The following is a 21,556-nucleotide window of genomic DNA, read 5'->3' as shown; positions in this document are numbered from 1 at the left end:
GTCAGTCGTCAGCCTTGCACCTGTCTACCGGGGGCCCTTGCATTCAGCTCTGTGTCCCTAACGCTCTGGGTAGCGCTTGGGACGCATTAGTAAATTTGCTTTAACATTCACTCAACACACAATTTAAGGAAAAATTAATTTCCTAGCCTATTGACCAGTCCCAAAACAGCATTAAACATTCCAGGAATCCAGCTTGCCAAAGTGCCAAAGATCGGCTTCTGTTTTCCAGTCAAAGGGACGCACGTCACAGATTTGAATATGGCAGAGTTAAGGATTAAGAGAAATAAAAGCATATCTTTTTTGAAGACTTTTCTCAGGTTCTTTACATCGTTTGCTCTTGTAAAAATGCAACTTTTGGGCTTTCTTGACATATCAGAGGCAGCTAGCTCATCATTTTTTTGGTATGAATAAAAATACAAGGCTCATGAGACACCACTAAACACCTATTGGAATAGTCAAAATCCAGAACGCTGCAAACACCAAATGCCGGTGAGGTTGCAGATCAACAGGAACTTGCATTCCTTGCTAAGGGGCAATGAAAAATTATATAGCCGTTCAGAAGACCGTTTGGTAGTTTCTTACAAAACTAAATCATACTCTTACAATATGATCCAGCAATCACACTCCTTGGTATTTACCCAAATGAACTGAAAACAAATCACTTATGTGAGAGAAAAGTATCATTTATGTGAGAGAAGAGGAAAGGGCTGGCTTGAATGCAGGAGGGGAAGAACCTGGATCTTAAAATGTACATTTTATTTAAAAAAATAAGAAAGCAAGCCCCAAATGTGATCATTTCCTGCCATTAGCCTGCCGGATTAGCAGTTTACTCCCCACCCTGGGTCTCTCCGCATTGCTCTTCCACGTCCTGGGTCTGTTCTGTTCCAGAGTCCCTGGGGCAGCCTTGGGGCCAGCAGCCTCTGCTGAGGGCTCACTGCTGTCGGAAGTGAACGAAGAATGTCCGGATTTCCTTCGGGTGGACGGTGACGGTGGGGCCTTCTGGCGACCTCGAGGGAAAGGTGGAGTGGCCTGGGGGGCAGAGGTGGTCTGTCCAGCACTGCCCCTTGGAGCTTCCTCCCAGCCTCCCCCTCACAACACCTTGCCTGTCTACAGTCTGCTGTGGCTCCCACTGTGACCATGGCCCTTGGCTGCCCCCGCCTGCTAGGACTCCTGCTGCAAGTGGGCCTTCTGCGTTTCTGCCCTACCCCCAGGGCCCAGCCCCACTGGCCTCATTTTCTCATGGGGTTTTGGACTCAAGGCCTAAGAGCTTTCTCACTGAGGCGCCTGGTGAACCCTGCCCTTTGTCTCACTGGGCTCCACTCTTGGGTGGGAAGCCTGTTCACCCATCCCTCACCCACCCACCTTCCTTCCTTTCCCTCCATCCCTTTCCAACCACCCATCATCCATCCTTCCTTCCTTTCCCCTTCTTTCCTTCTTCCTTCGCTCTCTCCCTCCCTCCTTCCTTCCTTCCATCCACCCATCCATCCATCACAGACCGAGCATCCACCATGTACCAGGCACTACGCCATGTGCAGTGGGCAAAGAGGAGGTACACGGGACAGAGGAAACCCTTGGGCAGGGCAGAGAGGAGGCACTTGACCTGGCCAGGGACTCAGGGGAAGCCTCCGGGCAAGTGTGGGCAGGAGCTGGCCAGAATGAACATGACAAGGGCGTTCCAGCAGAGATGACAGCACAGGCAAGGACTGGGAGGCATGAGGCTGCCTGTGGTGCGCAGGAGCTAACAGTGGTGTGTGTAGCGTGAGGCTTGGAATGGCTGACGTCAGCAGGGCCAAGTCGGGCAGAGGCCCCCGGGGCCCCCTCAAGAGCATGGGGCTCTCACACAGGGCACTGGCAGGGCATGTGGTCTGTGTGTGCATACAAGGCTGTGTGGAGCTCTGGCAAGTGGGGACTGAGCCAAAGCCTTTCTTAGCCCACTGGCAGATTTGGGAGGGCTGCAGATTCAGAGAGGGAAGGCAGCCACTCAAGGTCATACAGGTGTAATGGGCAGATGGCTGGATTTGAACCAGGTCTGTCCGGCTCCCGAGCCTGGCTGGGATGCTGGGCAGGGGGCTAAAGCAGGGGCTCCCAAACCTCTGCCGTGGCCAGTCTCCGTCCCCCAGCTCCAGCGGTGCAGTGTGCTCACATCCCAGGTCCCTGTGAGCGAGCGCTCCTCCACCGCCACCACGGGCCCCAGCCCCCGCAGTACTGCCTGCAGGAACGGGAGCAGAGGTGGGAAGCTGCATCAGTGAAGCCCCGGATCCAAGCAGAGAACCAGAACAGCAGCCACGCCGTGGACTGTGTGTCCTCAGGGCTCCAGGCCCTGCCCCGGTGCCTTGCACACCTCCTTCACCTACTTCTCACAGCACAGCAGCAAGGACAGGACTGGTTGCCAATTTTGCAGATGAGGAAACTGAGGCTGGAAAGTGTGTGCTTTGCCAGCAGGCCCAGGAGGCCTTTGAGCTGCTGGCACACGCTGCGTCCCTCCCCCACGTGCCCTGCCTGGGATGAAGCCGGTCTGAGTCATCCCATCCCTCCTTTCCCCCAGTAAGCTTGTCCCAGCTTCCCTTGCAGCTAGGGGAAGCAGAGGCCCATACAGTTCTGGAAAAGTCCGCAGAGTGGGAGGGTGGGGATGGTTCTTGGAGAAGCTTCTGTGCACTGAAAGGAGGAAAGAGCCGCTCCAGGGCAAGGCCCTTCTGGTGCTACCACTTGGCCCCCTTCTGCCTTTAAATTTGCTCATGTCGGAGGCCTGTGCCATCTAGTGATCACAAACAAGGACACGGGACAAAGAGCCAGCGTGCTGATGACAGCCGAGTGGGAAGATGGTCACCAGTCCATGACCGGACACTCTGGCCAGGTGAGAAAACACAAGCACTTCTGTTAGATGTTTTATGACTTGCAGCCAAACACACTCCTAGCTGTCAGCGGGTCTCCGCCCCGCCACCCCACCACCACCCACATGAAGAAGAAACCCGTGATGTCCCCCCTGACCATCCCCTCTTCTCGGGGCCTCTGCACTTCCTCCTATAAAACAGGCAGCACTGATGACCAACTTCCAGATTTGACACTGTCTTCTCTGCTCCTGTTGGCATCCTGGCTCAGGCCCGCGGCAGGTCGGGGACTGGTGAAGAGAGAGGTGGCCCCTCCATGGCGGGGGCCGTGAAGGAAGGGAAGGTGCCATGGTGTGGCGGGAGGTTATGGGGCCTCTCTCAATCCTCTGAGGACACATGTTGAAGAATGCCCAAGGCAGAAACGCAGAGACTTACAGACATTGTGTGTGAGCAGGCAATGAAATAAAGAGCTCCCAGCCCCGAGAAAGAATGCGAATTGAGGAAGAAATGAGGCATCTCAAGGTGGTATCTGCTGGGGAGAGAATGTGAGGGGGCTCTGAGGACAACATGGGGCACTGACACTTGATGAGCCTCCAGGGACCCGTGCACAGGGCCTCTCAACAGCCCTTGGGGCAAAGAACTCTCACCTCCCCCATTGTACAGGTGAGGAAACTGAGGCCCAGAGGCATGAGGCATTTGAGACGCCCGGTGGAGGCGGCTGGAGGCGGACCCTGGATTGTCTGACTCTAAGTGATCCCTCAAAGGCGTTGTTTTGTTATTACACACAGATGATATCTGTGTTGTTTAAGAAGTTTTACAACAAGAATAAATAATAAATAAACACAGGCTTGTCATAATACTCCACAAACGCAGGAGACATGAAGAGGCAGGGTGGGAGATGCGCCACCCTGAGCCCACCAGAGCCCACCCGGCATCCGTTTGCGAACACGCCCTAATGGGTCTCTTTGCCGAGGCCATTTCTCAGGCAGGGCCCTGCCAGGGAGGCCTGATCTGGTGGTCTGGGGGCAGCACTGGCACGAGGCGGTGGGGACAGTTTACCTCCAGATCCACTGTCACCGGCTGAGACAGGACCGGGTCCTCGCCCACCTCATACAGGTGGTGGAGCCGCAGCAGGACACGGCGGAGGTCAGCCTGGGCCTCCCCTCGATGGCCTTTGGGGGCAGAAGGAAGGTGTTGTTAACCAACTGTAATGCCCCCAGTCTATACCCAGTGACTCCTCTACCTCCCTGTGACAGACAAGGAAACCAAGGCTCAAAGAGGGGCAGTCACCTGCCCAAGGCCACACAGCTGGGGTGCTGCAGGAGGAGGATTCCCACCCAGGTCTAGCAGACTTTAAGGCCCCCCACCATGGCGCCATCAGTCACCCCGTAAGTCTCAGGCATGATTGAACCTGTCCTGAAATACTCCAGGTCTCTCCTTCCCTGCCCCCTTTGAAGTCATGTGTGGCCGCGTGGCCACTGTGTCCAATGCAAAGTGAGCAGAAGTGATGTGTCACTTCCTGACAGAAGCTTTTTCCCACTCTGGTGACGGAGGAAGCACGTGTTGCAATACAGCCTCCATCAGGGGTGCCTGGCAGCCACGGTGATAAAAAGCCTTCCTGACAACCCCCACAGGACACTAGCATGGGGGAAATGAATTCACACTGCATCAGGACAGGGAGGCTTGGGGCTCTTTGTCACTGCAGCATAACCCCTAATGGATACAGTGGTCTCGTTCACCACGTGATGTACGTGACCTCGTGTCCATCTGACCTTCCCGCACAGAAAGGCTCATTGTTGTGCTCCCATTTCACAGATGAGAAGACCAAAGCTCAGAGGAAAGTACTGAGTTCAAGGTCCCGGAAAGGTCAAGGCCTGGTTGACATCAGAGTTTCCCAAACCCCAGCTCTGCAACTATGCCCCAAAGCCAACTGAATTGGACTGTCTGGGGGGTAGAACTGAGGCATCAGTATTTTTTAAGAGCTCATCACAGGGCCATGAGGTTACTGGTTTTCAGACTGGCACACAGGAATGGCTGCCCAAGACCACAAAAGCTAAGAGGTTTGTAAAGTGGCTTCTACATGCTCCTACTGCATGGTCAAGGGTTCGAGTCCCAGAGGCAGAGAAGGCCCCATCTCCTGGGCTGTACAGCAGGGTGATGAGGGACCCGGCTTCCCAAGGCAGTTGCCAGCGTCCAGGGAAGCAGGCTCCTGACTCTCCCACCAGGGCGTCTGGGAGGCCTGCTCGGCCCAGCCCCTCTCTTCCTGCCCCCATTTGGAAGCAGGCCGCCTACAGGAAACACGTCTCCAACGGCGCTGGGCCACGCTCACAAGCTGGAAGGGAAGACTCTGTGGCTGCCGGGGGGCCTGCCCCGCCCTGTGTCTCTGGGATGGGGGAGGTGGTGATGCTGGCATTCAGCTCTGGGAAGCCAGCCTGGCTACAGGACTGGGCCGCAGCCTCCAAGATGAGCTTTGTCAGGACAAGGGTGTTGCTTGGCCTTTCAGGCTGATCCCGTGTCTTGCTTCTGCACTGGCTCAGGACTTGGGGGTTAATGCCTCTTCCTTCTCCTCCTTGCTCTTAACTCTGCGGACTCTTACTAAGCTGTCTTTCAGATGTGCCAGGCCCTGGGGACAGGAGGATGGCCGAGGCACAGTCGGACCCTGCTTCGAGCTGCTCACAGTGTAAAGGGGAAGTAAGGTGCAGCTGCGGCTGTGGCCACAGGACAAGTCGGCTCCTGGCAGGTGTTGCCTCCTCCAGAAGCCCTCTCTGATGCCCTGCAGGGCTTCATTTTATCACAGTCACCACAGTCTGGTGACTTGGCTGTTTCTGCCTCTACCGAGAGCTCACAGAGACCAGGGACCTTGCCCACCTTGGTCACCGCTCACTCCCCAGCACCCAGCACAGGAAATGCTGGTCGAGTGAATGAATGACTGGGAGCTCCCAGCAGTCAAGCTGCCTGAGCTCAGAGGATGAGTGGGAACTCGGGGGTTGGGGGCTCCAGGAGGTCTCCCTGGAGGAGGCAGGATAGGCATGCAGCCCTGAGGGTCAGGCAGGATGTGGACAGCAGTCTGGAGTTGGGGGTGGAGTCAGATCCATTCAGAGACTGGTGTGGGCTGGTCCTGGGCAGGGGTCCAGGCCCGCCCTGTCCCCAACTTGCGGAGTGACTCTGGTCACTCACTGACTCTCTGTGGGCCTCGCTGTCCCCATTTGCCAGATGGGGTCCGGGTGACCTTGCAGAGCCTTGACAACTCTAAGGGGAGCCCCTTTCGGGGGTGGGCTGGGGGCTGGCTGACTCCGGGAGGGAGGAGTGATCTGGGCCCCTTGTGCACCTGCCTCACCTTTCTGAAGACTCTGCACGTGCTCGGAGTGGTTTGAGCTGTAGTTCCAGCCTGCGATGCTTAGGATCTGCAGGTGAAGATTCGGGGGCAGTGTCACGGCCTCTTGCTTCTGGGGTCCTGAGCGGTTTGGGGCAGTCCCTGCAATGCAGATGGACAGAGTGAGGACAGGGTTTTGGGGCTCGACTCCTCCTCCTGGCACTCAGAGCTTCCACATTATGTGCCCCTGCCCTTTCCAGTCTCCCCCAGCCACCCCCGAGTGTAGCCTACACCGCATCAGCCCAAAGCACCTGCTGGTGCCAGTGCCCCAGGCTGCCACCTCCTCGCCTCTGCTCGTGCAGTGCTTCACCTGAAAGCCTTTCCTCCTGTGTGCCCAACTGCTGAGATCGTGGAGTTTGAGGGCTGGAAGGACCCTGAAGCTCCTCTAGCCACTTCAAACTAGAGACCAGGAGAGTAAGGCCCAGGGCGGGCACAGCTTGTTCAAGGTCGCAGCAAGTCCACGATGCAGAGCCCTATCTCCACTCAAGGTCTGGGGGGCCAGCTCCCCCGTGTGTTGCCATCTACCAGTCTCTTTGCTCAGAAGGCACCTCAGTGCCCTCTCCTTCCAACTCTGGACTTTCAGCGGGAGCTACCATCTTCTCACAATATCTCAGGTCACACCAATGCCTCCAGGCACAGGCCACCTGAACCCAGTGTGACAAATCAGAATCCTTCCCTAGGACTTTTGCACTCAAGACTGAAAGTCCGTGTTCTTTGAGAGCAGCCCCAGAGCTGCTCACAGCCACAAGCCAGGTAGAGGGAGAAGGATGGCAGCAGAGAGCAGCACAGGTGAGGGGTGGAGAAGGACAGCCTCAAGAGGGTTCCCGTCCTTGAGGCCAAATTATACCCCTGCCTTCTGCTCGGTGATGTGGGCCTCACGGTACACTCTCCTTAGGGCACAGCGAGCTCGAGCTGGTTTCTCTCACTTGCAACCAACAGGGACCAGAGTGAGGGTGGGTGGGACGGCGCTGACAGCAGCCATGGCGCTTGCTCAGACATGCTGACATCTCGCTCTGCAGGAAAGGCACCCAGCTGCCAGGAAGAAACCACTGATCGATCCAGGAGCAGACCCTGACCCTGCCAGGCCAATCAGATCACCCCTCCCGGGAATCTGAGGCAGGGGAGCTGAGGTGCCGGGCAGGTAGCTTAGTGGTAGTCCTGGGAGACATGGCCGTGAATGTCTGTTCCCAAGATACCCAGAGTTGCCTGCCTCCCACCCGCCCAGGCCTCTTGTCTGGCTCTTCCTTAGATTCCAGAGCTTCCCCAGGTTCTGCCCAACTAGCAGTCCCTCCTGTTTCTGCTACTTCCACACAAAGAACCTGCACTGACACCCCCGGACCTGATCGCTACTCTCCTCCTGGCTTGTGGTCTTACACTCCTCCAAACCCCCAAAGCACCAGGCCGTCGCCGTGGACGGCTCCCTCTCTTCCCTGAATCCTGGCTCTGTGTGACTGTGTCCTCGACATCCGACAGCCCATGAGAGCTCCTGCACGACAGCTGTGGCGCACTACAGGCGCTCTGTAAATGTTTGTTGCATGAGTGAGTGACAGCCTGCGTGTTTGCTAATGACCTGGGAAGGTTCTGGCTCTAAAACCAAAGCAGGGAGAACCTTAAAACACATTCTAATTAAAACCTCTGCAAGTGAGTAGAAAAAGAAGAGTTCATGGATAGTGAGAATGGCACCAAATTTTACCTAGATCTTTAATTCTTTAAAGGCTATTCCAAAATATCACCTTAAATGTAATCACTGTTTAATGTTTCTCATGTTCCACTATTTTAATAAAGATATAGGACTACATGGTTGTTCATTTCTAGAAACCTCAGTGGAGGCAAAACATTAACCTTGCAGATTAGACTATGGACTAGAGGCACCCTCACCTGGTGACAGCATACCTAGATTCAGACAAAACCAGTCTTTTAAATGCTGAGCCTTCGGACCTGAAGTAACATAGTGACATATGTCATATTAAGAAAGTAAAAGATATATCAGGGAAGAAAATGGAGAAGACGCAGGGAAGAGGAGTGAGGTGAGGTGGGTGTGAGTCCCAGCTCTGTGCTCAGACTAGCTGTATAACCTTGAGTGAGCCACTGTTTTCCCTCAGTTTGCCCACCTATTAAATGAGGGGCTTGGACCAGAGATCTCTGAGGTCCCTTCCTGCCCCAAAGCTGCCCAGATTCCCGAGGGCACAAGCCCCTCTCAAGACCCACTTGGGCCAGGTTGGCTTGTTCGGGGGCAGTGGTGACGTGTGTTCTGCAAGGGTGCCCCTTTACCGGCCAGCTCTCCGAACAGCACCACGGGCCTGTGCTGCAGTGCCAGCCCACTCCTCTGGCGCAGAGCAGTGGTGGCCGACCAGGGCCCCAGCAGAAGCCAGAGTACCGGGTGGACAGCTGAGGTGTCGTTCAGCGTGAGGTTGTAGCCCAGGTCCCAGTCGAAGTTGTTCCACAGCCGCCGATGGAGCATGACCTGCAGGAAGTACTCCTGAGAGGCCCATCGCACCTGAGCGTGCTAGTGGGTGGCCACAGAGGGCTGCGGCAGGACAGACTACGCCTTCTCCTACCTCCACCTGGCCGTTCCCCTGGCTGGAGATGCCGTGCGCCCGCTCCGACAGCAGCACAAGCCTGCTTCCGCCATCCTCCACGGAGGCTGATTGAACCATGGGGTAGTAATTCTGCAGACAGAAGCGTCACCAAGCTGGTGGTTGGGGCGAAGGGTGAAGTAGGCAGGCCACTCGGTCAGGGGTCACCCTCTGCCCCCCCAGCTAGCCCTCCCCACAGGCACAGCTGCAGCATGGGGTGGGGACCTCGACTTTGGAGACCAGCATGGGGCTCACATCCCAGCTTCACTGCTTCCCTGCCATGTACCCCAGCTGCCACGGGGCTAGGCCCCAGCTAAGCTCTTGACATCTGTCATCTCATGAACCCTCAGTCTGACTCTTTGATGAAGCAGTCATCTTACAGACGAAGTACAACCGAGGTCTCTCGTGTGTGGCTGCACCAGAATTCAGACACCAGTCTGACCCAGAGCCCGAGCTCTCCACCCCTGAAAGGGCAGACATGTGGGCAAGGGGGCTTTAAAAGAATTCTCTCCAGAGGCCTCTACCGCTGCAAGCTGGTGCTCAAAGGATTGGGCAGAGCCTGTCAGGGGTGCGCCCGTGGTCATCGCAGGGCATACCCGAGCAATGCTGTTGTTCTCGTAGGCCAGGTACGGCCTCCGCTGCATCTGGTAGCCGTTGTTGTCCGAGTAGAGGACCTGCCGGCTGTTCAGATCAGTGCTGGTCCTCAGGACAGCCTCTCGGTTCAGCTCCAAGGGGCCCACATGGTACTGCTGCTCTATCCGATGGCAGAGCAGCTCCCCGTCATGGCCCTGTGGTACGTGGGCGAGCCGGGAGTAGACTGCATACGTGTAATCCCGGGTGGTCACATTCCTGGAAGAGAAGAGGGCACCAGTAAGTAAAGCTCTGCGAGCCTTCTAGATGTTTCCTTCCCTCTGCCCTTCCTTCCTGAATGCAGGGCGGGCAGGCAGGAAGCTTCTTGGGCCACGTGGACAGTGGCCCCACCGGGGACACTGAGGGGTACTAGGGGGGTGGTCTGGTTCCCTGATGGCACAGAGCTGCCGTGCCAGGCCGGATGGCTCACGACTGCTCTGTTGGTGGAAGAACAAGGACTCCTCTCGTGTGGGTCAGACTCTGGGTCTCTGTCCCCGCTCTGACCGGCTCCTGGCAGACCCAGCACGGCACAGGCAAACGCAGCCAGCACATGCAGACGCTGGGGTGATTCGTCCTTTTCTCACACTTCCCTTGCACCATGGCATGTGCAAGCACGGCCCAGGGGCGAAGATGGACTTTCATTTCCACATTCTCCTGCCCAAGCGAGCCGGCCGTGCCTGGCTGTCAGGGTCACCCCGACGGAGGCACCTGTAGAAGTACTGCCGGATCTCAGTCACCAGCTTTCCCGCCATGATCTCCATTTCCACGGCCTCCCACGCGGGCGCTGCGGCATCCTTGGGTGTGAACACGTAGTTATCGGAAATGGGGCCCTGTTTCAGATCGCCATTGACGTGGTACTCCAGGAACTCCTGGGTCATGCGCACCGTTCGGTTGCTCTGCCTGCAGAGGCAGCAAAGAGCACACGTTATTTCATCATAGACAGTGACTTGTGATCTGGAACCGGGTTAGTAACCTCTGCGGAGCCTGAGCAGCATCACGAGTCTGCGCAACTAGGCTCATGGACAAGCTTGAGACCCCACCCACAGCCAGTGTGGCTTAGAGTCCATCCTGCCCCAGAGAGGATCACAAACAAGAGGGGGTGGGGACTGCAGCTGCACCAGGCACCTCGTGCGGCCAGCACAGGCGATGCCCGCTCACCCTGGCGGCCAGCCTGGTCTGCCAGGAAAACCAGCCCAAGAATGGGTTTTTGTCATGCTGACCTGAGCTGTCCAGCAGGAAACCACAATTTCCTGACCCTGTCCACCCTGCTGAATTTTCCGACCCCCCAGCCTGAGCAATACAGTGTCTCTACAAAAAAACTTAAAAATTAGCCGGGCATGGTGGCAAGTGCCTGTAGTCCCAGCTTCTCAGGAGGCTGAGGTGGAAGGATTGCTTGAGCCCAGGAGTTTGAGGCTGCAGTGAACTATGATGATGCCACTGCCCTCTACCCTGAGTGACAGAATGAGATCTTGTTGCAGAAAAAAAATTCTCTGACTCCCACGGGTGGGGACTATTAACCAGCCCATGGCTGAGGCACACCAGGCTGGGAGAGGTGATGTCACTAGCCTGGGATCACACACCTGGGAAGTGTGCGAGTGAACACTTAGATTCAGCCCCTACTCCAAACTGCCCACGCCCTTAAATTAGGATGTTTGAGTTACGACGGAGGATGGGGAAGAGTGGGAAGGGTCAGAGCCTTGTAGACAGATGAGTATTTTGATTGTAAGTATGCAATTTTTGGCCCAAGCAAGTCCACAGTGATCAATTATTTAATTTTGGGACAGGGTCTCACTCTGTCGCCCAGGCTGGCGTACAGTGGCTAGATCATATTTCACTGTAGCCTACAACTCCTTGGCTCAAGTGATCTTTCAGCCTCAGCCTCTCCAGTAGCTGGGACTGCAGGTGTGTAACACCGTGCCAGCTAATTTTTAAATTTTTTATAGAGATGGAGTCTCGCCATGTTGCCCAGGCTGCTCTCAAACTCCTGGCTTCATGCGATCCTTCCACCTCCCAAAGTGCTGGGATTACAGGCATGAGCCACGGCGCCTGGCCACAAGCGATGTATTGGTATCTGGGCCTGGCCTTGCCGTGGCGGAAGATGAAGCAGTGGACAGGCTCTGCACCCACTTTGGGGATTTCCATGAGACTGGGGCTGGGGCAGGGAAGGAAGTACTCTGCTCACAGAGAAAAGGGTCACTTTCATTAATCCGGCAGGAAAGGCCTTCGCCTCTGGCCGTGGACTCGCTGCCCCCAGCTTCCTGTTAAACAGCTTCGCCAGGGCCACAAAGAGAGTGGAAAGAAAGCCACAGTATGGGAAGAAGGACTTGCAAATCATATATGTGATAGGGACTTGTATCTGGAACGTGCATAAAGAACTCTTACGATTCAATAATAAAAAGACAACCCAATTTAAAAACAGGCCAAGGATCTGAATACACATTCCACCAAAGATGCACAGATGGCCAGGGGCTGCGTGAAGAGATGCTCAACGTCACTAGTTAGCAGAGAAACGCAAAGCAAAGCCACCGTGAGACACCACTTTGCACCCACGAGAATGGCTGTCACAGAAAAGACAGAAAATGACTTGTGTGCGGGTGAGGCATGAAGACATCGGAACCCGCGTAACCTGCTGGTGGGGACATGAAACGGTGCAGCCAGTTCCTCAAACAGTTAAACAGAGCTAACTTGCGACCTCGTTGAAGTCCACTCACTCCGGCTGTATAGCCAAGAGAAATGAAAGTGTTTACATGAAAACTTGCTCATGGGTGTTCATCCCAGCATCACTGACGGTTGCTCCCCAGCACCCACTGGCTAAAGAATGTGTGAACAGAGCGGCACGGCCACGCGATGGAGTGTTGCCCAGCCACGAAAACGCATGAAGTCCTGACACAGGCTACAATACAGATCTGTGCTAAGTGAAAGAAGTGAGTTCCCAGAGGACCGCACGGTGTGTGATTTTGTTTATCCAAATGTCCAGGAACAGGCAAATGGAGATGGAAATAGATTAGGACTGCCAGGGGCTGTGGGGGAGGGGAAAATGAAGTTTCTTTTGGGAGTAATGAAAATGTTCTGAAATCGATTGTGGTGATGGTCATATAACTGTGACTACACTAAAAACCACTGAACTGCACACTTTAAATGGGTGCATTGTGTGGTATGTGAATTATATCTCAATAAAGCTGTTATATAAGGAAAAATGAACTCCCCTCAACGCAAACTGCCCTGCAGTTGGTGTCCGTGCACACCAGCCATGTGGGGGGCCTCACCCCTCCCTGATGCTCCCCTGCCCAACTCCCCCCTTGCAGCCCACCCCCCTTCCCCACTCTCTCCCAGGGATGGTGAGGACAGACCCGACCGGGGTCCCATCTGGAGGGAAGTCCTGGGGCTCTGTGGCAGAGAGCTGCTGACCATGGCCCTGGGCTGAGCACCATGGACACTTCCCTCCACGTGAACGCCCCCTGCCTCCCCTTCCCTCTCTCTCCTCTTGTTCTGCTCCTGTCCTCTCCATTTCTGCCACATGCTCCTCTCTGGTTGGACATCGAAGTGGGTACTCTGGCACCGGCAGCTGGGGTTGATGAAAACTGCCCTGGATGTGGCCTGAGGAAGGACAGGGTTGGCCCCACACTAGGAGGACCTTCCTGGGAGGTCAGCTGCCCTCTCTGCACAAATAGCTGCCGAATGAATACGTGAATGACGGATGACTTGCTGGATGTCTGGGTGGTGGCTGGATGGATAGCTGGGAAGGTGGGCCTAGATGATTTTGAGGGTCCCTTCCTATTCTAAAGACAGTATGACTATTTACCAAATAGAGATTTTATGTTTGTTTAAATTAAAAAAGTAGGTAACACAGAATATATTTCTTCCCAGGGTGAGTCCCTCATGGCCCCCTTTTCCAGGGATCAGTAACCCTGGAGTGGAAAAGCATAAGACAGCCTTTCCTGCACGGCTACACTCACACTCCGAGAATTAAAGATCACAATGGCAGGAAGATCATGGTGGCTTCGCCACCCTCTGGTCCTTCCCCAGGGCAGGTGAGCAACTGAGACCCCTGGAGCCTGTGTGCCAGGCTGTGCCTCACCTCTCCCGGACGCTGTGCATCATGTTGGTGTCCTGGTCAAGCAGCACAGTGTAGCAGTCGTTTGCCACGGGCACCAGGCGCCTGCCCCCGTGGCTGGCATGTCTCCTCAGCCTGCGGCCAAATCGCAGGGTGCTGGTCATGGTGGCGGCCGCCTCCTGGGTGCCCTCCTGGGCCCCTGCTGTGGGCTTGATGCTGTAGTGCCGGTAACTGAGGCCCGGGATCGTGGCCAGGATATGCAGGACGTACGCTGATGGGGTCTCCGTCGAGTTCTGGACCTGCAAGGTCAGCAGGATGGGAGCCAAGGGTGGGTTTCAGGGCTGGATGACCCCTCAGTCTCCTCAGTGCCCTGGCTCGCACACCTGCTACTCCCTGAGGCAGCCAAGTTCTGCTCCCTGCACCCTTTCCCCAGTTGTGGCTTTGCCCTCTGGGACCCCCACAAAATACATTGATCCTGGGAGAACCCTTTGGCCACCTGAAGATGGCTGGCTGTGGGGGCCCAAGGCTTCTCTCACTCAGGCTGAACACCCCCAAGCTCCTTTAGTCATCCGTCCCCAGCCAAAAGTAATGCCTCCCAATTCCCAATCCCAAGTCCTCTGACCTCTTCTGGAACCTGGGACCCACGAATCCAGCTCCTTGCTCGACACCTCCACCTGGATGCCCACAGCTGACCTTACCAGCTACCCTCCCACCCACACCTGCTCCCCTGCAGCCACCCCACCCCCACCAAGGCCACCCGTGGTCATTTCGAGGCCTCTCAGAGCCTCTCTCTCTCCCCTCCCTATGGTCACCTGTGGGGGCCCCTCCCTGGACAACTGCCCAGCATCCTCACTGGTGTCCCCGTATCCACTCCCATCTGCGCCGATCCAGCCACTGCGGCAACCACAGAGAGCTTTTCAAGAGCCTCATCTGCTCCAGCGGGTGACATGGGCCTGTAGGGACCCAGCCTCCCCTCCCACCACCGCTCCTTCAGCTCCCCAGGCTCCTGCACCACCGCTGCCTCCTTCCCCACACTGCTGCCTTCCTGCCCCCGAGCCCTTGCTCACGCCGCCGGGCAATCCCCTAATCCTCAGTTTCCACGTGGGAGGACTTTCTCGGGTTAACCCTCCTGGCCTCTGCTCACCTCTGCGGTATCTCGTTTGTGGAGGGAGGTTGGAAGAGGTCACTGGGCGCGCTCAGTGAGCCCCACCAGGCCCTCCAGCTACAGCATGCAGCTTCCACGCCCTGTGGGAGGCATTTTGGGGGCCCTAGTAGCAAGCCCAGGATTGCTGCACATGCCCCTCAACCTAGGCCGTCCCTGAAATACAGCAGACACTTGCTCTCCACCTGCCCAACCCTGCATCGATGCCACTGGCCCACCTGTTTAGAGCATGTCCCTGCCCCCGTATCACGGTCGCATCGTCTACCACAGGCTGTGCTGCTCTCATTTTGTTTATGGCCTGCCTCCCTACCGAGTACAAGCCCCTGATGGCAGGGATTCTGTCCCCAGCACCTCGCACAGAGCCGGACACACAGTGGGAGCCCCAGAGCAGGTGCATTGCATCTAAGTGGGAAGGGGGCTGTGTGCCGGGTCTGCCCAAGCCCACGCCCCACCCCTTGCAGACAAGCTCCTCCTCATTCTTAGCCTCCGAAGGGGCCCTGCCCTGGCTCCCGAGCATTAGTACACACCATAGCTGTCCACACCTGTGTCCTGGGATGGGGCCTGGGCCTCTCGTGTCCAGGGCTGGGCCAGAATGGGCATCTGGGAGTGTTTGCTGAATGACTGAGTGATGTCAGCCCATCCTCCACCACCCCAAGGAAGGGTCGGCTGGGTGACATGTAGGGTGCCTTCTGGAGCTGGTGCTGGCTCCAGGGATGTCTGGGTGGTGCAGACACGGCCATCCTGGGCGCCACCCCCTGACATCAGCACCTCCATTAAAGCACCCCTCTAAGACACTTGAAGGCCTTGTCACATGCGAAAGTGGAGATTTGTATCAGACTACAGACGTGCCCAGAGGAAGGGGCGTAAGGAAAGCTTCCTGTGCAGGAGATTTTTGTAGGGATGTGACAGCAGGAGGCCCCAGGAGCAGGGAACGAGGGGTGTAACGCCACCTTCCTAATTCCCATTTGGCTTGAGCGATGCAGTGGACTCGATGTCTGTGTCCTCCCTCCAAATGCTGAAATCCTAATCCCAAGTGTCATTGCTTAGGAGGTGGGGCTTTGGGAGGTGCTTAGGTCATGAGGGTGGGGCCCTCAAGAATGGGATTAGTGCCCTTATGAAAGGAACCCCAGAGAGCTCACCCTCTTTCCACCATGTAAGGGCACAACAGGACGATGGCAACCCGCAAGAGACCCTCACTGGAACCTGACCACGCTGGCACCGTGATCTTGGACTTCCAGTCTCCAGAACTGGGAGAAATACATGTCTGTTGTTTCAGCCACCTGGCCTGGTGCTTTGTTACAGCAGTCCAAACGGAGAAGACAGGTGAGGACCTTAGCGCCCATGGTGTCAGCACATCAGTGCACGGGCAAGATGCCCGCCTGTGTGTGGTGGGGCAGCACCAGGCTCACGGTCAGGGCGGCCTCTCACTTGCCAGGGACTTCAGACCAGTCCCTCAGTCTCAGCAGGCCTCCACAACCTCAAGGTGATAGCAAGGACAATGACAGAGATGCCCCTCCGCTTCTGGCCACACTGGATGCCCCAAGCCCAGTGTCAGTCCCCTGGGTGGACCTGACTGGCCCTCAGTGGACACATGTCCCTCAGAGAGGTCTCCCCAGCAAGGTGTTGTCACACTTGCATTCTAACTATGGCCTTGACAGATCAGTGGTGGCTGGGAAGGTGGGAGTTTGCTCCCTCCCAGCTGTGGGCCCTCAGGGATTTTGTGTGGGACCGTAAGAAAACACATATTTGGTCTTTGTCTCCGGTGCCTGGCACAGAGCTCCTAAGACCACAGGAACTTCCCGAGTGAGAGGAGCATCTCCCATGCACAGGGAGCCCCTGTCAAGCCCACCTGCGTTTACAGTGAGGTGACTCCTGGTGGGGCTGGGCCCCAGAGCGACCCAGCAGGGATTAGAGAGTTGGGACGCTTCCATGTGGCTGTTCCTGAGTTGTCCCCTTTACAAGAAAACTGTCACTGTAAGTACAATGCTTCCCTGAGTTCTGTGAGTCATTCTGGTGAATTATCAAATCTGGGGGGGGTTGTGGGAACCCTTGAATTTGTGGTCACCTGGACAGAAGTGTGATAGCCTGGGAAGCCCATTTGTGGCTGGCATCTGAAGTGTGGGCTCTTATGGGACTGAGCCCCTAACTTGTGGGGTCTGTGCTCAATCCAGGCAGTTTAGTGCAGAATTGAATTGGACTTTGGGACACCCAGTTGCTGCCAGAGAAGTGGAGAATTGGTTGGCGTTGGGGAAAAAAAAAACACTTTGCCTTTCTGAGCCTCGGTTTCCTCACCTGTAGAACAGAGGTGACAAGGCTTCCCTTGCAGGGCCAGGTGAGACCACGTGCATACAGTGCCTGGCCCGAAGCAGGTGTCAGCAAACAGCAAATGCCCCTTTAGCTGGACTTGGCATCCATACCTGTGCAGGCATGGGGTGGCCCAACTCGTCTGTGACGCTGACTCCGGGGAAGCCAATGGTCAGGGTGATGATGGTGGTGACCGTCCAGGCCAGCGGGTTGTAGGCTGTGACAAAGTGTCCTACAGGCCCTGTACCTGCACATGGAGAACAGGCTTTGCTCGATGCTGCTGGGCTCACTCAGCACCCCTGGGTGCCCCTCAGTACAAGGGAAACTGAGGCAGGCAAGACTCAGCCTTCCAGAGCTCCCTCTGGAAAGTCAAGGTTCCATTGGTTCCTCACACCTTTCCCTATCAGCCTACTTCACTGATGAGGAAGCTGAGGTCCAGAAAACTACAGTCACGTGCCCAAGGTGACCCAGCTTCTAAGGCCTGCCTCCAAAGCTTTGAGAGCTTGGCACCATGAGCCACCAGAGAATTCTCTGGAACCTGCAGGGCAAAGTCCAATTCCTAGCCTGGCATTCAAGGCCCCCACAATGTGGACCTGGCCATGTCTGACAACTCCTGTATCCCTCAACACAGCACACGCTTTCAGCCTCCCTGCCTCTGCGCAGGCTGCTCCCTCCGCTGGGACGCCTCCCCTCGCCTTCTCTACCTGCTCCCTGCTCAGAGTGGCCGCCCTTGTGTGCTCACTGGAAGACACACCGGCTGGGTGAGTGTCTCATCAAAATGACACGAGCATCTCACAGGAATGACAGCTCTTCAACGGCCCCGCTTGGCGGTGAAGTTGTAGCTCTTTCTGCAACTGTCTCCCCCACCAGACTGGTATCCCTGAGGGCAGGTCCTTCCAGAGTCTGCAGGTCAGATAGGACTACACACGGACAGAGGGGGAAGGGACAGCGGGCCAAGTGGAAGGCACAGCCTAGACGTTGTTAGGGCAGTAGGCAGGCCAGAGTGGGGACATCCAGAAGTTGGGGACCTGGGGCCCTTGTGCATAGCAAAAATCTCATGCACATGTGGGGAGCCCAAATTGACCCCATTTGCCCAGGATTTTCCTGGTTTTGAAACCCCTCAGTCCTAGGCATGCTGGTATGACTGGTCACACTACATACGTGAGACCTCACACCAGAGGCCGTTCCCACAGCCGCCCTGATGTGAACTGTGGCCAAGCGGAGCTCAGGAGGGAGTGCAGGAAGCCAGGGTGGGGCCGGGCCCCTTAGGACACCCGCACCCCCTCTGCAAGGCAGGGCAGCGCAGGGTCCAGGGTTCAAGCCCCGCTCCACATCTTCCCACCCGTGTGACCCTGGGCTAGTCTACAGCCTCTCAGTCTGTTTCCTCGGCTGTGCGATGAGGAGAGTAACAGTTCCTATCTTGTAGAGATTTGTGAGGCATTGTATCAAATGCTGCATGAGGGTGTTTTGCGCTTAGTAAATGTTCAAAACGTGTTGGCAGTTATTTCTGCTCTAATGACCCTTCCTCATGTCACGGCTGAGGGGACAGAGGCTCAGAGGACCGAAGCCACTTGCCTGAGCTCTTGCCATCCCCCTGAAGCTCAGGTTGTCGAGCCCCCAGCCCCGACCTTTGTCTCAGAAAGGACCCACAGCCTCCCCGCAGGGGCCCGGCTTACCCAGGTCAGCCGCTGGGGCTGCCTGCCCTGCCCCGGGCTGGGGCCCGTCCAGGACAATGGAGGCCATGAGCTTGCGCACCCCCAGCATCCCCGAGGTCAGGTGCTCCTCGTACATGTCTCTCACCTTGGGGGACTCGGTCCCGGTGATGGCGTCGTGGTGCTGGACCTGCGGCACCCGCCCGGGTCAAGGAAGAACAGGATCAGGACCCGACCCTGCGAGGCAGCTGTGAGGCGCCCGCACCTGCTAAGCGCTGGCTCTTGGTCCCTCGCACCTGGCGCTAGGGGAGAAGGTGGGTGTCCCTCCCTCAGCTTCTGAAGCTAAGAGAGACTGATGAACTGGCCCAGCTTTTCTTGACCTTGTGGAAAGAAACCCTGTCCTTGTCCTCTCTCTCGGGCAGAAAACAGAGTCCTGGGAAGGTCCAGCTGCATCTCTGGGACCGAGTCTTCCCACAAGTGCCGATGGCACGTTGCAGGTACATTCCGGGCACGCTCCACTCCACTCATGACGTTTACACTCTGCACTGAGGCAGAGGTGGGACTGTCTCCTCTCCACGGGGGTGGGAAACTGAGGCTCCACAGGTGAAGTCACTTGGCCCGTCCTGCTTCGATGGAATTTAAAGTCACCCATTTCTCCTCTAACACAATGACGTGTTCTGGCCAGCAACTCCCTTCAGGTAACTGTAAAGATGTCACAGCCAGCGAGGCCCTGTTTTAGATGGGTGACTGAGGACAAGTTATAGGACTTTTCAGGTCTCAGTTTCCCCTTCTGTACAGTGGGGTCGAGTGGAGATGGACACTTAACTTGCTTTGTGGCAGCTGCCGAGCCAAGCAGGTTATTATCACATTTAATTGTGGGGGTGTCATTCTCATTGTCTGGGGAGGGAATCAGGGTTCAGAGAGGGAAGGTCATGTGCCTGAGGTCACACAGTTGAGCTGAGCTGTGAATCCAGGCAGATCTGCCAGAGTGACTGCCACTCCACTTTGTCCTTCATCCCTCTTGGTAAAATCGGCTCCAGAGCCTAATGAGGCCACCAGCTGGAGGACACCAGGCCTTGGCCTTGGTCTGGCTTCACCATGCATTGGCCTTGTGACCAAAGAGGACTTCAGTTTTCCCCTCTGTAAAGTGGGGCTTCTAGTGTCCCAGGGCTGGGAGGATTTGCTAGGACAAGGGCGGGGAAGTGCACTGCTGGGGAGGGTCCAACCCTGCTCTGTGGCTGAGAAGTGTGGCGTTACCTCGGAGACCGCCCAGCGGAGCTGCCGGAGCTGCTGCAGGGCCCAGGCTGGGTCCAGAGACCCCCGAGGGGCTGGCCACATGTAGCGCGTGAACATGGACTCCCCGGCATATAACAAGGCACTGGCTTGCCGTGCCAGCCCTTTGAGTGCACTGCGGGACGTGTAGAAGCCCGTCCAGGCCTGGAATGGTTCTGGGAGACAAGGGCAGATGGTGAGCTTGAGATGTCCCCTATTGAGTCCACTAAGCCCAGCCCTGGGAGAGCAGAGAAGCTAGGGCCACAGAGGCAGCCTCTGCCTGGTCACCAGGGACGCAGCTGGGCAGGAGGGAGACTTCCCAGAAAGCCCTGGACAGGGCCTGGGGCAGGCAGGCTGGGTGGGTGCTGGAGGACTGCGACAGGAGACTAGCCCAGAGTACGCCCAGGAAACCGGCACAGCTGTGCGAGCAAAGGCCCTGGGAGCCTGGGTGGGAAGCAAGTACGATCAGGCCCCGAGGCGGGACGCGCTGAGAAAGCTCGGGATGTGCACATGCTTCAGAAGGTCTCTCTGGCAGCCCGGGGAGGGTGGCTGCGAGAGGTGGCAGGAGGTGAGAAACGCTAGGTAGCCGCTGTCCTGATCCAAGACACAGAGGATGAGGATGGGACACAGCGAAGCACCTGGCTCAGCCTCAGCGTTGTTGGGAAGGGCTTCCTGGAGGAGGTGTATGTGCGACTTGTGCAGGAAGAGAAGGCGGGGGAGGGCGCTCCCAGAGGGGCCCTGCACAGGTGAACGTGTGGACGCTGGGGAGAGGCTGTGCTCTGGCAGCCAGGATGTCCAGGTGGGGCAAGTCTGGCACCCCTCTTGGGCTCAGCGAGCAGTGCTGAGCAGACACTGAGGTGGGCAGAAGGTCTGCACCCTCCCTGGCACCCCCAGACCCCAGAGGCTTGTACCTGTGGAATAGGGCAGGAAGTCGTGGTGGTCTTGGATGCGCCAGGTGACATTGAGAGCGTGCAGGGCGCGGAAGTAGTCGCTGAGTGTGGCATACTGTACGGAGACGCCGAGCTCGGCAGCGCGGCTGTTGATGTGGTCCAGCAGCGGGTCCATGTTGGCGAATTGCACCGAAGCGTTGAAGAACTGCTTGTCACACCCCTGCGGGCCGGACACGGAGCAAGGCCTGTACTCCGGGAGCAGAGCCCTGGCCTCCCCCCAGCCACCCTCCGACTCTCCAGGGTGGCCAACAAGGGCCCCAAACTGGCTCCTATAGCTGAAGCCCCTGGGCCCCTCTTAAAGCCCATCGTGTTGCTACTTATCCAAACCATAATAATATGTTTATTAATAACAGTGCTAACAGCCATGACTCACCTTCAAAGAAGGCAGTCACAGGTTAAGAAGACAGCTGTGAGGCCCTCCTGATCGGGTCAGACACAACTTTCATCCCTTCCTAGCCACTCTGCTTAGTAGCTGTGTAGTCTCAGGAAAATTCCTTAACCTCTCTGGGCCCCAGTTCCCTCAACTGCAAAATGAGATGCCAGCAGTGTCTGCCTCCTAGGCCCTGAGGTGCAAATTAGATGGGTGAGACAAATATATCCCATAAACAGTGCCTGGCACGCAGGGGGTGCTTGCTAAAGTATAGCCATGACGAGGACACGTCAGGCACTGGCCTCTGGGAACACCGTCCCTCACTTCTCACCAAGCCTGTGAGGCAGGTACTGTCATCGCCCCTCCGCACAGCTGAGGAACTGCA

At 56.7% G+C, this 21,556-nt stretch overlaps 1 protein-coding gene across 3 annotated transcripts in view; it reads right to left on the bottom strand.

The window, feature by feature from the left end:
* Positions 1–656: 656 nt before the first annotated feature.
* The window catches only part of MAN2B2 (mannosidase, alpha, class 2B, member 2), a 37,340-nt gene continuing 16,440 nt past the window's right edge, over positions 657–21,556 (bottom strand). Inside the window, exons 7-19 of one of the 3 annotated variants that reach the window (XM_012665120.1) lie at positions 20,763–20,961; positions 19,837–20,027; positions 18,604–18,769; positions 17,041–17,174; positions 13,486–13,760; positions 10,116–10,307; positions 9,374–9,626; positions 8,760–8,870; positions 8,473–8,665; positions 6,166–6,303; positions 3,888–4,000; positions 2,092–2,209; positions 657–1,029 (exon numbers count right to left, since the gene is read on the bottom strand). In XM_012665120.1, the coding sequence (XP_012520574.1) occupies positions 932–1,029; positions 2,092–2,209; positions 3,888–4,000; positions 6,166–6,303; positions 8,473–8,665; positions 8,760–8,870; positions 9,374–9,626; positions 10,116–10,307; positions 13,486–13,760; positions 17,041–17,174; positions 18,604–18,769; positions 19,837–20,027; positions 20,763–20,961 (2,181 nt within the window). In that variant the 3' untranslated portion in view covers positions 657–931. Of the gene's footprint in view, positions 1,030–2,091; positions 2,210–3,887; positions 4,001–6,165; positions 6,304–8,472; positions 8,681–8,759; positions 8,871–9,373; positions 9,627–10,115; positions 10,308–13,485; positions 13,761–17,040; positions 17,175–18,603; positions 18,770–19,836; positions 20,028–20,762; positions 20,962–21,556 lie in introns of all 3 variants that reach the window. The other 2 variants (XM_012665118.1, XM_012665121.1) reach the window with 2 other exon arrangements.

This window comes from Propithecus coquereli, unplaced genomic scaffold, assembly GCF_000956105.1.
Source record: "Propithecus coquereli isolate 6110/MARCELLA unplaced genomic scaffold, Pcoq_1.0 Scaffold962, whole genome shotgun sequence".
NCBI lineage: Eukaryota > Metazoa > Chordata > Mammalia > Primates > Indriidae > Propithecus > Propithecus coquereli.
Note: the sequence above shows the minus strand (reverse complement) of the source record. Positions and strands in the feature narration are given on the sequence as shown.